The sequence below is a fragment of the Trichosurus vulpecula genome, chromosome 3, assembly GCF_011100635.1.
Source record: "Trichosurus vulpecula isolate mTriVul1 chromosome 3, mTriVul1.pri, whole genome shotgun sequence".
In the NCBI taxonomy this organism is placed as follows: Eukaryota; Metazoa; Chordata; class Mammalia; order Diprotodontia; family Phalangeridae; genus Trichosurus; species Trichosurus vulpecula.
In genome coordinates, this window is record NC_050575.1 from 115852817 (window position 1) to 115870104 (window position 17288).

General features: G+C 41.7%; 1 protein-coding gene and 1 pseudogene across 2 annotated transcripts in view; one reads left to right on the forward strand and one right to left on the reverse strand.

Moving 5' to 3' along the window:
* Positions 1-3936, forward strand: part of TMEM268 (transmembrane protein 268) — a 30391-nt gene extending 26455 nt beyond the window's left edge. For both annotated transcript variants that reach the window (XM_036750416.1, XM_036750417.1), the window contains exon 9: positions 2314-3936. In XM_036750416.1, coding sequence (XP_036606311.1) covers positions 2314-2493 — 180 coding nt within the window. In that variant the 3' untranslated portion in view covers positions 2494-3936. The remainder of the gene's footprint in view (positions 1-2313) is intronic.
* Positions 3937-4267: 331 nt separating this feature from the next.
* LOC118843033 lies at positions 4268-4742 on the reverse strand (annotated as a pseudogene).
* Between the last annotated feature and the right edge of the window lie 12546 nt (positions 4743-17288).

Here is a 17288-nt window from a genome sequence, read left to right on the forward strand (position 1 = left end):
GTGGCTCTAGAATATCAGGGCAGTTCTCCTTGATAATTTCTTGAAAGATGATATCTAGGCTCTTTTTTTGATCATGGCTTTCAGGTAGTCCAATAATTTTTAAATTATCTCTCCTGGATCTATTTTCCAGGTCAGTGGTTTTTCCAAAGAGATATTTCACATTATCTTCCATTTTTTCATTCCTTTGGTTCTGTTTTATAATATCTTGATTTCTCATAAAATCACTAGCTTCCACTTGCTCCAATCTAATTTTTAAAGTAGTATTTTCTTCAGTGGTCTTTTGGACCTCCTTTTCCATTTGGCTGATTCTGCCTTTCAAGGCATTCTTCTCCTCATTGGCTTTTTGGAGCTCTTTTGCCATTTGAGTTAGTCTGTTTTTTAAGGTGTTGTTTTCTTCAGTGTATTTTTCGGTATTTTTTGGGGTCTCCTTTAGCAAGTCATTGACTTGTTTTTCATGGTTTTCTCGCATCCTTCTCATTTCTCTTCCCAATTTTTCCTCTACTTCTCTAACTTGCTTTTCCAAATCCTTTTTGAGCTCTTCCATGGCCTGGGACCAGTTCATGTTTTTCTTGGAGGCTGTTGGTGTAGGCTCTTGCACTTTGTTTACTTCTTTAGGCTGTATGTTTTGGTCTTCTTTGTCACCAAAGAAAGAATCCAAAGTTTGAGACTGAATCTGGGTGTGTTTTTGCTGCCTGGCCATATTCCCAGCCAACTAACTTGATCTTTGAGTTTTTCAGTGGGGTATGACTGCTTGTAGACTAGAGAGTTCTATGTTCCACATTTGGGGGGGAGGTGCCAGCTCTGCCACACCAGCACTGCTCCTTCCCCAACCCCCAACTGGGACTGGGCTTAGATCTTCGGCAGGCTGTGCACTCCTGCTCTGATCTGCCACTTAATTCCTCCCACCAGGTGGGCCTGGAGCCGGAAGTAACAACAGCTGTAGCTGCCCCACCTCCGCTGCCCCCAGGGCTGGAAGCCGAACCTCGAACTCCTTCTACTCCCGCAGCTTTTGCCACTAACCTTCTCCGCAGTCTTTGGTGTTTGTGGGTTAAGGAGTCTGGTAACTGCCGCAGCTCACTGATTTAGGGTGCTAGGGCCCCCTCCGCCTGGCTTCTGGTTTGGATGGTCCACGCCATTCAGGCTGGGTTCTGCTCCACTCTGTTCCCAGCTCCTAGCTCCCAGCTCCCAGCTCTGTGTGGGATAGACCTCACCCAGAGACCATCCAGGCTGTCCTGGGCTGGAGCCCTGCTTCCCTCTGCTGTTTTGTGGGTTCTGCCGTTCTAGAATTGGTTCAGAGCCATTTTTTATAGGTTTTTGGAGGGACTCAGTATGGAGCTCGCACTAGTTCCTGCTTACCAGCCGCCATCTTGGCTCCGCCCCACTTCTTGCTACTATTCTAAGGTTACCTTCGTTCTGTAAGTTAACACCGTTGACCCACCATGGATGAGACGTGTGTTTTGGATTTTTGTAGTACTGGCTCTGATCTCCTCCAAGACCTAGGTTGGGTACCACCTTGGAGAAGTTTTCTTAGATGTCTCACAGTCAAAAATAATACCCTTTTCCTCTCTGCTCTCACAGCAGTTGGTGCATGTTTTACTTAAATACTTGTCTTATCTCTTCCTATTAGATTGTTGCAACAAGTATGTAATTATATCTCTGCCACCCTGTACTGCCCTAATAGGTGCTCATTCCATCAGTGCTTTTTAGAAGGAGAGTGAGTGGTGCATTTGAGTTGGTGAATCATGGAATATTTGAGATTTTTGAACCTTCTTGTATTAAAACCCCCAGTCACCTGGTGTGAGAGGCCATTCTTGAATCAATCCCTTCTTTCCTTCTTTGGGGCTTGTTAAAGTTCATAAAAACAATGTGCTCTCTTAAGGAAATGGAACATTCCCCTGAAATCCTTTTTAGACTGCATATATACTTGGCTTTAGACTCCATATTCATGAAAAGTTGAGTGAAAGTTTAATCTTCATAAATTGAACCTCATTCTAAGTGTCTAGGGTACTTTTTGTAAAGTAGAGAACCCTGAATTATTATGCACACTCCCCCTTGCCTTGCCCCTGCCCTGCCCAGTTTTCCTTCTCTCTGGCCTAGATTTTCATGTGGCTGGTTTTCTTAAAAGGAAGACCAAAAGTGTGCTAATTTTCTTGGCATACCCTGTCTGTGTAGCACAGGCCAGCCTTACTGTTCCAAATTATCTCTGGTTTGGGGAGTTGGAAGGCATGTTGTTCCACCGCTCTTGCCTCCCTCTTCTGGATGTCTGCCTAGATGTCTGTCAAAATGACACTTACGTTTCCCAATTCATTCCAGGTGATGGCCCAGCAGATGCTGGTAGTCTTTGGTGGATTATACATCAGGCTCTTGGTGACCAATCAGCTTCCTGAGACTACAGCATCAAGGCACGCAGAGTCATTGCAGAGCCCTTGCCCTTGCCAGTTCATTGAGACTCACATCCTAGGGGCTGGATGTTGTTCCCCCTTGTCGAGGTGACGGCTGCAGAGGCCAGAGAGCTGGTCTAGAATAAGGACTTGATTCTAGAATAAGAATCTGCTGCCAAGCGAAGCCCAGCTGTAAGCAGCAGACCGGAGGGGCCATTGACACCCTTGGACCGTGTGGCACAGCACCCTTGGGAAGGAGAAGTCGTCAGCCCAGAGAGCATCCCTTGCACATTCTCAAAGTCTGTTGAAACAGCTCTTCCAACTGTGAAATTGAACACTGTGCTCCAAGCTTGCAGATGTCTCTGTCGGGGTTGTGAATGGGCCCAGCTTCAAAATTCATTCTTTGTTTATTCCTAGGCACTAAAGCGAAGGGCTTTCCTCTGAATTACACAGGCCCTCTCTGGGCATCCTGGAAGTGGTCTGTGTGCCGATATTGCCTGTAGGATTAGTACCCAAGCATGGTAAAGTAGAAAGAGTTCTGGATCTGGGATCAGAGGACTTGAGTTCTCCCACTTAACTTCTTGTGGGACCTGGGATATATCACTTAATTTTCTACTCTGTAAAATGAGAGGATTGGGTTGGATGATCTTGGAAGTCTTTTCTAACTCTGATCTTTGTGAGCTCCTCCTCATTCTTGAATTCAAGGCCCTCTGTAAGAAGGCTGTAATCTGTTTTTATAGCCTTATCTCCCACTGCTACTCCCTTAAACACAGTGCATTAGCCAAACTGGTCCTCAACATATGCCTTGCATTCTTCTGAGTGGATACCTTTGTTCATGCCTTTCTCCCCATTTGGAAAGCCTCCCTCCTCTTTTCCCCTCCCCTCCCTTTTCACTTTGCACTTTGACACCTAGCAAAAATTCTACTCCTCTTTCGAGGTGAAGGGGAAATTTTGCTTTTGGCTCAGATGAGCTGATTTCAGGTGGGCTTGACTTGAGCAAGTTCTAGGGACTTCCTTTGGAATGAGAAGATTATGAAGGTTAGGTTTACTGGTTTTGGGGAATGGGTATGTAGGAGGAGATTGAGTTTTCCCTTTGGTGTAGTGGGCATATAATGGCCCATCTTGCCTGCTATTGTGGGGAATCAAATGAGGGCATGGATAAGCAAGTGCTCTGAACACTGTAAAGCACCATTGGAGTTTTACCTGTGGGATTCCTGTTGTCATTTTTTGTTTTCCGTAGTCAGGACCAGAGAGGAAATGTTTCCAGGGCAATAGGGGAGGGGATATATTCCCTGTCAGTCAGTAGGCTACACTGAGAACTTATTCTGCTGACCTCATCCTTGGGATTTGTGTCAAAAACCCCCCACAGAATTATTCATAAAGGTAGCAACAGCTGCATTACTGATGAGTATAGAGTGCAGAGAAAAGATCAGACACAGGTGTCACCCACAGAAATTTATATTTCATGCCTACTTTTGGGGACAAAAGACATATTAAATGGTCAAAGGATCATTTTTCAAATTGAATTTCTCTATTAAAATCTCCTGTGAAACCATCTGTCTTTTTATTTCTTAAAGTTTCTTATTTCTTCCCTCCACACATTCTAGTGTATTTAGCTTGTGGCATGGAAGATATAGGTTAGACATAAGTAAGAACTTTCTACTAGCAAAGGTTGACAAACGTTGGGAAGCTGTGAAACTTGTCTATAACGATAGATGTTGAAAAATAGGTACAAGTTCACCTTGGGGGCGGTTTAGGATGATCCTGCCTCTATTCAATTCAACAAGCATTTATCAAGTACCTGCTATGTGCCCCATACTGCACTGGTCCAAATGAGTGATACAGAGAGAAAACCTCCCCTGCCTTTATAGAGCTTATGTTCTTTTTTTTTTTGAAGTTTTTACATAGTTTATTTATGCTCTGATGAAAAATTATCTTCACGGATAAACATCATCCATAGTGCCTTTTAATCCTTCTTTTTGCCAGCACTGACATTTGCCTTTGCAGTACCCCTGACTTCATTCTGTTCTGGAATTCCTTTCGCTGCTTTCTTGATGTCTTTTTCTTCTCATACAGGCCATGCCTTGCAAGTCTGTGCTTTGGTTCATTTTTCTTTGCATAGTCAAGGGAAACATAAATCATGCCAAAGCCTGTTGTTTTGCCACCACCAAAATGGGTTCTGAATCCAAAGACAAAAATGACGTCTGGAGTGGTCTTGTACATCTTGGCCAGTTTTTCTCGAATTTCAGTCTTGGGCACTGTGGCCTTTCCAGGATGAAGGACATCTATAAACATCTGTTTACGCTGAAGAAGTCTGTTTGTCATGAACTTCCTGGTTCTAATGGTTACAGTGTCATTCATGGTGGCGGCCGGCTCCTTGAGCAGCAGGAGAGGGAAAGGGCGAGCTTATGTTCTGATGGGGACAAATAGCATGTGCACAGATGAATAAACACAAAGTAATTTCCAAGGAAGGGGGAGAAGTGCTGACTACTAGGAGAGTCAAGAAACACCTCTAGGAGGTAGCGTACAATCTACTTTGAAGGAAGCTAAGGATTCTATGAGGCAGAGATGAGGATGGGGAGGATTCCAGGCATAGTACGCAACCTGGACAAAGACTAGAAGTGAAAGATGGAGTGTTGTTTGTGGGGAACAGCAAGTATGTCAGTTTAAAGTTTTGAAGAAAAAGGTGAAAAGAAGTAATGGAGGACAGGAAGTGAGAGTAAATGATTTCTTAAGCTCCTTTCTAGTGATGTTCTTTAAAATTAATTGAATTTACTTTCTGTCTTCACCTCATATCCAACTGGACCTGACCACCTAGATTTTGAATGAGAAGACAAGAATTTATCACTTAACTTTTCTGGGACTTTATAAAATAAAGGTGTTGGGAGCAGCTAGGTGGTACACTGGATGGAACGCTGGCCATAGAATCAAGAGGACCTGAGTTCGAATCTAACTTTCCTAGAGGTGGGGAATGCAACATGGTCACAGATGAATAAATTCAGGGCATACACAAAATAAATACACAGTCTTGGTGATAAGGTACTAACAACAGAATATCAGAAAAGCTCTCTGATCTCACAGCAGTTGGTGCATGTTTTACTTAAGTAAGGCATTTAAAGGGACTAAGAGTTGGAAGTGAGGAAGGAGCACATTCTAAGGGGAGACAAGCTCTATTAAGAGGCAAGCATGGTTTCAGAGAGCTGCCCAGCCCACAGGTGAAGTGATTTGCCCAAGACAAGCCTGTATGAATCAGTGGCAGGATTTGAATCTTGTTCTTGTTCTTCCCAACCAAGGCTGGCTCTCTAGCTGCTATGTTGCTTCTCACATTTACCGAATACCACAATAAACTCCAAATGGAAACACAATCTACATACATCATTTTTTTAAAAAAAAGATTCCAATAAAATGCATAGAATAATATTTGGAGTCAAAAATGACTTGGTGATCAGCTAATCCAGCCTGGCACCCAGTGCACGCAACACACACAACCTGTTAGAGAGTTCACTATTTTCTTTCCCACTCACCTCCCTTAGGCTTTCATTAAGCTTCATTCATTTAAAGTCCGCTGATTAGGACTTTTCAGGTATTCAACTAGAGATTTTTTACAAAGGTTTTCCTTTGACTATGTAGTTATTATTAAGCAAATTGTAAGTAAGGTGGATTTTAGTGTGTGTAAGGTGGATTTTTGTTATTCTTTCTTAAAAGTTTAGTTTCCCAGGATCCATGGCCATAACAATTTTTATTCCCCAGGCTCATGACTTGTAAATATCTATCTCCATCATGCTTGCACAGCATTATATAATGATAAATAATATAAACATTTGTGCTTAAATTGTAAATATCAACTGCACAGTGGATGCAATGGTACGGTAATGTAAACTTGTCAGGCTATAGCTGGCAATATGCCTTCTTTGTCTGGAATGCTGTGTGTGCCTTGATCAGCCCTCATCAAGGCTTGGGGGGAATCTGTGTTTGCCTCAATTGGCCCCCATTGTGGCTTGAGGGGATATAGGGGAGTACACAAGCTGTGCCTGTCTCAAGTGACCCCATCCAGATGTAGGAGTAGTTGCCTCCCCTTCTCGCCAGACCCTGTGAGGAAGGTGATTAGGGAATGCTGTAGGAGTTGGTGTTCCCACTATCAGCAACCCTCTTGTGAGAAGACTAGACCAGAATAAAGTAAGATTATTGTGTGGGATGAAAGACTCTCACCGATTAAATTTATATTAAGGAGCCATCTCAGGGTGGGAACAGAAATAAATTTTATTCAATTCTCGCAAATAGGGCATCCTCTGCCAGAACAGATCTAGCAAGGGATGCCAAGTACAAGGGGCAAAGCACCAATAATTATACCTAAGGCGAGAGAATTCCCACCCACCTCTGACCCTTCTCACCATTGGCTGGGAGGTGGGCTTACAATCTGAGCACAAAAGCTAGACAAAAAACTGGGAAATTGAGGCACAGAAACTCCAATTCCCATTCCCTTAGTTAATGATTACAACTGAGGTGACATCTATAAATCTGAAGAAGGAGAATAGGATAAGGGGAGGGTGAGACCCTCTCCATTCTTCTACAGTACTTTTACAGTAAAGAAAAGCAGGTCACAGTGACCCTATTCTTACTGAGCAAATCTTTAAACCAGAACCAGAAGAAAGAACAAAAAGTTTCGGGGTGAACTTTTCCAGAGCCTGACCCATCAGACTCTCACGGCCTCAGAATTTTTCCACTTCCCTATTTCCCTATTTCTTAATTTTTAAAAATATTTCTTAGTATAGATACACATTTATACATATCTTCCCTGTGAAGTCTTCACATTTTATTTACCTCACACAATTATTAACCCCTCTGAAACTGTCTGATCAGATTAAGAGTGAATCTGTGCTAGTGCTAGTGTTATCTGTCTTACTCAAATAAACATTTCAAAATTGGATTGAAAGTGGTAATATTTGCCAATTTCAAAGCACCAGACTTCCCCAGGCATTTGAGCAACTCTCAGATATACCCACCTAATGTTTTATACTAATTATAAAACACTTGCTTGGTCATTAAGTAGATGCTGTAAGGACTTTTACTTAGGCAGGATTCTGATGACCTAGTTGGAGTTACTGAAAAGATTTTAGAGTAATAAAACAATTAGTAACAAGCCTGAATTATTTTACTTTTTTTTTTAAGAGCCGCCTCTCCCAATAGTTTAAATTAGTAACATTTGGCTATAGAAGTGAGAGTACACAGATATGTTTATATCATGTAACAGCTTTAATTGGTGGCTGTTCCTCAGAAATAGGATGCCCCAGATCTAGGTTTTCGGAAGTTTTGGGGTTTTTTTGGGGTGTGTGTACCACAGGGAAGGATCAGACCATTTCTTCTCACCTAAGGAAGTTTCTGAATTGGTCTTCATTAATCCTGCTTTACAACACAATCCTTTGTTTTTTTCCTTAGCAGATATATTGTCTAAGGCACCATCAGCTGAGATCTTGGGTAGCTGCAGATGATGGTGCTAACTAGAACCATCAGGGCCTCCTCCTGTAGCTCTTCTGGCAATCCTTATACCCGGTGTAAACACCCAGACTTTTCTCATAATAATCTTGCAAAGGCAAGTGGTTGTTTACATCTGAAAGAACAAAGAAACAAGTGCCATGATTAGTGGAAAGGCCATGGAAAAAGTGCTGGACAAATCATCAGACCTAAGTCCGGTGGCTAGATTTGACTTTTACCCAGAGCACATCACTTCCCCTCATCAGGTCGCAGTTTCTCACATTTAAAATGAGGGTGCTGGACACTTGATGATCAATCTCCTTTCAGTTCTCAGAACCTGTGTTCCAAATATAGTTTCACACAGCCTCAATATTCTGCTTTCTATGTGGTGGAATACTATTGTGCTAAAAGAAATGACGAGGAGGATGGTTTCAGAAAAACCTGAGAACACTTACATGAACTGATCCAATGTAAAGTGAGGAGAACCAGGAGGACACTGTACACAGTAACAGCAGCAACAGGAAAGACAGTAACTATAACGATGATCAACTAAAAGATTTAGCAACTCTGATAAAAGCAATGATCCAGGACAATTCCAAAGGACCCATAATGAAAAGTGCTCTCCGTTACCAGAGAGAGAACTGATCAACTCAGAATGCAGATTGAATTATAGTTTTTTCACTTTTTTTTTTGGCCTTTTTCTTTTTTTGGCAACGTGGCAATATGAAAATATGTTTTGTGTGAAACTTCACGTATATAATTGCTATCATATTGCTTGCCTTCTCAGTGGATGGGGGAGGAAGGGAAGGAGAGAATTCAAAACTCAATTTTTCAAAACATGAATGTTAAAAATAAATAAATATTTTTAAAAACAATTCTACATTCTAAGTTCCTTTCCAGGTCAGGTTTTTTTGTTTTTTTGTTTTTTTTTTGGTGTTGTTATAAGGTCCCTTCCAGTTCTGACATTCTGTTTTTGTGCTGAGGTCACTTTATGTTCTATTTTTAATGACAGATTCCTTGGTTGCTCAACTATGAGAATTGGTAACAGGGAGGAAATGCAAAGTTTGAAGATGTGATCATTTTCCTCATGGAGCTCATTGTCCTGGAAATTTCAAAGGTTTATATTTTTTGTTGCTTGAGTAAGTTGGGCAGCTACTGGAGTTGGAAATCTTTTGTTAAAGGAAGAGTTTTCTTGTGGTATTATTTATAGGGACCTGACCTGGAGATACCAACAGATTAAACATTAGCATTTGACAGCTTTTAAGTGGAGACTGAATGTAGTCAAGGAAGTGGGAGGATCTGCCTTTGAGCTACCTCTTCCTCACTCCCTCCTCCAACCAGAAGAATATAAGCATTTTTATCTTGCCTTTCCCCACCATGGACTTGAAGTCCGGGTTACCCATGGCTTGGTATTATTTCCTTTCTGCCCAGACAGGAAAACTATAAGAAGCCCTTGCTTGAGCTATATTACCTTGCCTCAGTATTATATTCTCCTCTCTTGATTACTTGTGATTTGACTTCCTTTTTGGTGTTGTACTCCCTAAGGAGTACTCCCTAGGATGAGGGCTTACCTCATCCTAGCCCCTTGACTTATTGTTGTTTGTATGCCTTCTGTTCCTCAAAAGAAAGCTGAGATCTATTATCTAAAATCTCTCTAAATTGAGTGACCAGTGATAAGTACTCACTCTTGATGGCACAATGGGTAAGAGAGATGAACTTGGAATCATGGTCTGAGTTCAAATCCCACCTTGGACACTTTCTATGTGACCTTGGGCAAGTCACTTAACATTTCTATAAAATAGGATAGCACCTATCTTCCAGAGTTGTTGTGAGGATTAAATTATTTAGATATGTGTAGTGCTATTATATTTAGATCTTTCTGCCTTGTAATACATCAGTGAAGGTTTGCCTAACACTCTGGGATTACTCAAAAAGGAAGGAATGCCTCCTCGCTTGACACTCTCTAATTAGTCACCAAAGAAAGCTACTCTCTTAGAGTAACTGAATTTTCTGCTTCTGCTATCAGTACTGGGGGATGGCCCTTTGGGAGTTGAGGCTTTATTAGAGTGCATATTTGGGGAGGGCATATCAAGTTCATTTAGTTCACTCCCCTCATTTTACAGATGAGGAAACTGTGCCAAGTGAGTAATGAGCCATTTTCTGTGTGATGGAATTAAAGGACTATTCTAAGACTTTATCCCTCAGTTCACAAAATACTACTCCTGCCTCAGCCAACCTGCTACAGTGCTTGAAATCTCCTTCCTCCCACTCTCCCTATGAGAGTCACCACTTGGAGGAAAGATATTGTCTCCAGAGTGTCCCTGGACTATACTGTTTTGTTTGGAAGTGACCTTAGAAATTACCTATTTCAATCCCTTTATTTTATATAGAGAGAAACAGCCCCAGAGAGAAGTGATTTTTTTAAAGTCATACAGTGTTAATAAATCATAGAATCATAGATTGTCAACACTGGAAAGATCCTTTGAGATCAGCTAGTCCAACTCCTTTTTGCATAGGAGGAAACAGACCAGAGAGAGGAAGTGACTTGTCTAAAGTCATATAGCAAATAAATGGTAGTGCCCTGGGTCCCTGTCCCTGCCTTCCATGCATGTGCTTCCTAAGTTCCATGCCTCACCTTTAGCTATTCGGTTAACATATCCAAATTCAACAGATGACCCATAAATATCTCATACTCAACATGTCCAAAACAAGATTCCTTCTTTTTACTCCTAAGCCTTCCCCTCTTCTGAACTTCCCTATTACTGCTGAGGGTGTTGACATTCTCCTTTCAGCCACCCAGGCTTTCAACTATGACATTGTCCTTGACTTCATTCATCCCACACTTTCTGCCACATTGCCAAATATCATTTCTACTTTCACAATATCTCCTGTTTATGTCCCCTTTGTTTTTCTCACAGTCACCACCCAAGTTCAGGCCTTTATCCCCTCTCACCTGGGCTACTGAAGTCACTTCATAATTGGAATTTCACCTCACTTCCACCCACTCTCCATTTGGTTGCTAAAGTGATTTTTCTAGAATATGGGCCTCACCACCTTTGTTACTTCCCTTTTCAATAAACTCCCGTGGTTTCCTTTTACCTCTAGGATGTAATATAAAGTTCTCTGTGTAGTATTTCAAACTCTTCACAGTGGCCCTTTCTACTTTTCCAGTCCTTGTATTCTTACTCTCTTTCATGCAGGCTATGACTTGGCTACACTGACCTGCTTCCTCTGTTCCTGTTGTCTCCCATTTATGCTTTTCTCACTGGTTGTCCCCCATATCTGAAAGACTCGCTCCTCTCTTCTATCTCTTGGAATCCCCTGGCTTCCTTCAAAATTCATCTTAAATGTTACCTTCTGCTGGAACCCTTTCCAATTAAGTCTATCTTCTACTATATATATATATGTATATGTATATATATGCATGTATATACATATAATATCTATATGTATATACACATATCTTTATATAAATTTTTTTTAAAAAAGTTTTAATTAAATATACCTATCTATATCTATCTATTTATCTATCTGTCTGCCTGTCTATCTATTTATCTATCTATCTGTCTGTCTCTCTCTTTTTATTTGAACTCCCTAAGAGCTGGGACTGTTTTTGCCTTTCTTAGGCCAGTGCTTGGCACATAATAAATACATCATAAATGCTTGTTGACCAAGTGTATACTTTTGAATATGGTCCAGCATCAGGCAATGTCTTGAAAACCCATATAACAAAACTTTGATATTATATGAAAGTAGCAATAACCTAGCAAACTAAACTGGTTTGGGAGTCAGGAACACCTGAGTTCAAGCCTCGCATCTGACATGTACTAGTTCTGTGATCACGGACAAATCATTTAATTTCTCCGTGCAGCTCTCTGAGAGTAAACCACAGAAGAGTTGCTGAACTGCATTGTTTGAGGGAGTTTCCATACGGGCAGTCCCCTACTCTCATGAACTTCTGCATCCGGACCAAAAAAGATTAAAACAAAAATTACTAGGCACCTGGTTTTCCTTCCTCTTTTTCCTTTGTGATATGCTTTCACTCATTTTTATATAAAAAAATTAACTGCTTAGTAGTGCTAGTGTATCTATAATCTAGGAGTTACAGTTGATGTAAATGGAGTTGACAAAGTATAGCCTGGGGAATAGGAGGGTTCAAATCCTGCTTTGATCACTTAGTTATGTGACTGGGACAATTGACTTAACCTCTCTGAGCCTCACTTTTCTGCTCTGTAAAATGGAGATATTAACACCCATAGTATTTACAATATTATTCGTAGATTTGGAATTGGACCTTGGAGGTGAACTAGTTCACCTTCCTATTTTACAGTTGAGAAAGCTGAGGTCCAAGGAGGTTAAATGATCATAGATTTATAGATCATAGATTTAGAGCCAGAAGGGATTTTGGAGGCCAGGATGAGGAAACTGAAGGCAAGAGAAGTTAAATGATTGGTCTGAGGTCATCATGTAGTAAATGTCACAGGTAGACTTCTAACTTGAAAGTCCCTTCTATTTCCACTCTGTTCTGCTGGACATACTGGTAGGAAGTGACAGTGGCAAGATTTGAACCCTGGTCCTCTGATTCCTGTAGCGGTGATCTTTCCACCATACCATAATGCTGTGGAGGTTGAGTGAGAGAAATGTATGCAAAGCACTTTGTCCACTAAAACGTGCTATAAACTTAAAAAGTACTATGGGAACATCAGTCATTATTACCTACCAATAATAACTACACACACACACACACACATATGTGCAAGGGTGTCCCAAAAGTCTTAGTGTAGCCATTGGACTGTATTAAGACTTCTGAGACACCCTCTGTATATCATACCCTGCCCCAGGGTAAGATATATTTCATTGGTAACAGGATTCCAGGTAAGGAAACCTGTCTTCTAATGTAAATTGACAGTATCTCTGGAACTTCAAGTCACAGAGTTGCTGAGGGGCATGGAATGGTTAAGATGACTTGCCTGGGGTCACATGTCCAGAATATGTAAGTCAATCAGTCAGTCATTTGAAAGTTATTTATGTTATCTCGAGGAGGAACTTGAACAGGTCTTCCTGACTCTGAAACTGGCTCTCATTTATAACATTGCCTCTAATTTATATAGCACTTAAAAATGATAGTGACAATAATCATTAATATAGTGATGCTAGTGATATGTGTCACCCACATATTTTAGATTATTTACAATGGTATAGGTGTAAAACACCGCTTAGGACTAATTTTTTCCATCGTACACAAAGGAAGGCTCAGTGTATTTGGGGGGACTATCAGGGGAAGGTGAGGAGTAGATTTTAGTTTGAACTGAGAGTCTGAGGGAAATTGCCAGTTTTAGCTCCTATGGCTGACATGATTGACATGGTTACTTACATATTGACTCCTGCCCTTTTATATCTTTCCTTCTCTCTTCCTCTATCTATTTTTCTTCCCTGGTTCCAAACCCCATCTTGACCAAAATTTGGCCACAAGCCCCATAAACACAAGGAAATCATACATGTCTTTTAAAGTTGCATTTAGGATGGGGATGAACAGAGTGGTACACTGAGTTTCTGACATACTTTTTATGGCAAAATTACCAGAAATTACTAATGAAATCATAGGCCCAGAGTAAAAATGATATATACAATAAATAAATAAATAATATATGCACACACCACACACATATACACATTACACATATATATGAGAGTGTGATGTATCTATGAGAACATCTTAAGCAGTTCTAAGAGAAGTGCATTTTCCAGCTACCTGCACTGAACCACAGTCCTTCAGATGATTAAGCATTAAAAAAGAAACTGTTTTCATAGTGATCTTTCTGAAAGATATTACCCATGTCCTTTGCCTTTTAAACACACCACATTGAACAATCTTTGTTTGATGGGGAGGGGAATAAGCATTTGCTAAGTGTTTACGCTATGCTGGACATTGTGCCAGGTACCTTACAAACATCTCACTTGGTCCTCACAACAACCCTGTGAAATGTGCTGTTATTATCCCCATTTTAGAATTGAGGAAACTGAGGCAGACTGAAGTTAAGTGACTTGCCCAAGGTCACAAAGTTAGTAAATGTCTGAGGCTGGATTTGAACTCAGGTCTTCTTGATGCCAGGCATGGCTTTCTATCATTGTGTCACCTGGCTGCCTCAGCTTGTTGACTCAGGATTCTCATCCTAAACATTAGCATGTCCCATGCTATATAATATAGTGATAGACTCCTTCAGTGAGTGATATGCTTGTCAGTGAGTGCCTGAAAAGATCTTAGCCTGAAAGGACTAGGGTCTCCCATTGCATCCTGGGCCATCTCCAGTCCTCCTGATGAATATCTGGTCACTGGACCCAGATGGCTCTGGAGGAGAAAGTGAGGCTGGTGACCTTGCACAGCCCTCCCTCACTCAAGTCAAAGTCAACTGCAAGTTTCATCATCATCTCCCTGATGTCACCGTCCTCTTTGAGAACGAAGGACAAACACAGTATAGTGACATACTCCCTCAGGGGATTTTGAGCTGGACCAAGCTTTTTGCTCCTATCCTACTAAGAGCTCCAGAGGCAGGGTGGTACAGTGGCTAGAGAGATGGCCTGGTTTGAAGCCTTGCCTCTGACTTCTATTGGCTGTGTGATCCTGGGCAAGTCCCTCAGCCTCATTGAGCTCCAGGGAACTCTCCAAGGTGCTGATGTGGGCAGGTAGAGGGAATTCCTCGTCAATATTCATGAAATCACACATCCATTTCCTTTCCGCTATCCTACTTGCTGCTCGCGAAATGAGAAGGGAAGGGTGTTATGGAGGCTTGAAGGAGGAACATTCCTACATTTATATTCTGGAACTATATGATATGGTTCGGGCAATTTCATCTCTCTGGGACTCATTTTCCTCATTGGTAAAATGGAAGTGATAACACTAACACCACCTCACTGCCTTATGAGTGATTGTCCAGAAGGGCCCTGGTGAACCATAAAGCAAGATCTAAATGAGAATTCTAGATTTCCATCATAACACACTAGAGTTCACCACTGCTGTAAACACAGGAAGCTAGGTGGTGCGGTGGGTAAGAGCATTAGATTTGGAGGCAAAAAGACTAGAGTTCAAATCTTGCTTCAGACACTTACCGGCTGTGTGAGTCTGGGCAAGTTGCCTAACTTGTTTGTCTCAGTTTTCTCAGCTGTAAAATGGGGACAATAACAATAACACACCTACCTCCCAGGATCAAATGGGATAATATTTGTAAAGCAATTTGGAAACTTTAAAGGGTGATAGAAATACCAGCCCTTTTCTTTTTCCTTTGGAAGGGGGAAAGCAGGGCAATTGGGGTCAAGTGACTTGTCCCTGGTCACACAGCTAGTAAGTGTGTCAAGTGTCTGAGGCTGGATCTGAACTCAGGTCCTCCTGACTCCAGGGCCGGTGCTCTACTCACTGCACCACCTGGCTGTCCCTAAATAACCAGCTCTTATTAGAATTAGGGCTCTGGGCTCCCAAACACAGAGTGAACAAGGACACAATGGAGGAACAGTCTGAAGATTAAGCAGAGCTGAGTCTAGGCTGTGGAGCTGACGTTACCTGGAGAGACCTAGCTTTCATTACCATGTAACACTCAACCTTGTCCCAGCAACTAAATAATTCAAGTTGGTTGGGCAGCAGGTCACTAACTCTTTGTTTTCCAGCAAAGCATCTTGGTCCTACACAGACTTCTGAAGGGCAGGTGACTGAGCGGGGCACACTTTTCCCTGGGAGTGGCAGGGTCATTTGGTTCAAGTTCCCATCTGGTATCGAGTCAGGGAGCCTTTCCACAGACTTACCAGTTTAAGAGCCACAGGGAAGGAGGGCATAGGAAGTAGGAGACACTTATTTCATTCACTGTGGGGCCAGAAGCAGCAAAGCCAAACTTGCCACAGAGCAGGTGCACATCTGGTGAATCTATTGGATTCGGCAAGCATTTATTAAACACCTACTATGTGCTAGATGCTGGGGCTGTAAAGAAGAATATGAAAACAGTCTTTGCCCTCAAAGAGCTTACATATCTACTGGGGGTGGTATATAGGTGCAATGGGGAAAAATACACACAAAGAAAAGAAAATACAAAATACCAGACATCCCAAAAGTCTTAGTGCCATTTTAGGCTCTGTTTACAAAGTAATGATTTGAGGGGAATTCTAACACTCAGGGGGATGGCCTTTGTGTGGGAGCTGGCACATGAGTTGAGCCTTGATTAGAGCTAGGGATCCCATGAGTGGAGGCAGGAACAGAGAGCATTCCAAACATGGGTAACAGTTTGTGCAAAGACACAGAGGTGGGATATGGATTATTCTGTATGTGATCTATACTAAGTATACCAGTTTGTTTGTAACCTTGGATGAGTGGAGATGAGAAAAGATCTGAAATACCCCTGGAAAAAAATGGTTGGAGCCAGATAGTAAAGGGATTTATATAGAAAAAGAGAAGTCTATATTTTATTCTAGAGGCCATGAGAAGCCGCAGAAGCTTCTTGAGCAGAGGAATAACACGATCTGATTTACACTTTAGTGATATCAATTTGGCAGCTGGATGGGAGATGGATTGAAGAGGGAAGAGACTGGTTGCAGGGAGATCATTTAGAAAACTATTGTTTTAGGGGACAGCTAGGTGGCACAGTAGATACTGAAATCAAGAGGACCTGAGTTCAAATATGACCTCAGACACTTACCAGCTGTGTGTCTCCAAAAAAAAAAAAAAAAAGCTTTTGCTTTGGTCTGGAAGAAAGACCTGAACTAGGGTACTAGCTATGTGACTGGGGAGGAGACAGATCTAAGTAAGAGCAGTTGTGGAAGTCCAATTTACTAGATTTGACAGAATTATATATAGGAGGTGAGGGAAATGGATCAGGTGAGTGTGAATCTGAGATTATGATCCCCGGTGACTGGCGGGAAGGTGATGCCTGAGATCAACTGACCAATAGACAAGCATCTGTTAAATTGCCACATGCCAGATAGGTAGGGATAAGAAAGAGAAAAATGAAATAATCCCAGTTCTCTCTCCTCCGGCACTTTCTTTCTAAGCCAGGGACTCTCAGCGGCTGCGTGTGTGTGTGTGTGTGTGTGTGTGTGTGTGTGTGTGTGTGTGTTTGTGATGGCCCTCAGTCTGGCAAAGCTTTTGGGTCCCTTCTCAGAAAAATGTTTTTAAATATATAAAATAAATAGGATTGCAAAAGAAACAATTATATTGAAATAAAGAAGTATTTTTTCCCCATCCAAGTTCACAGGTTAGGTATCCCTTCTCTGTAGGGGATTTCATATAAAGAAAAACAGGGAAGTTAGGAAGAGGGAGGCTGTGGTTCTGTTGGGGCCATTGCTCCTTGCCCCGGGGGCACAGTTGCTGTGTTGGGAAAGGGCCACGGGGAAACTGATTGCAGCCTGGAATAACCTCCTTCTCCTATATTGCCCACACTTTTATCCCGTATAGAG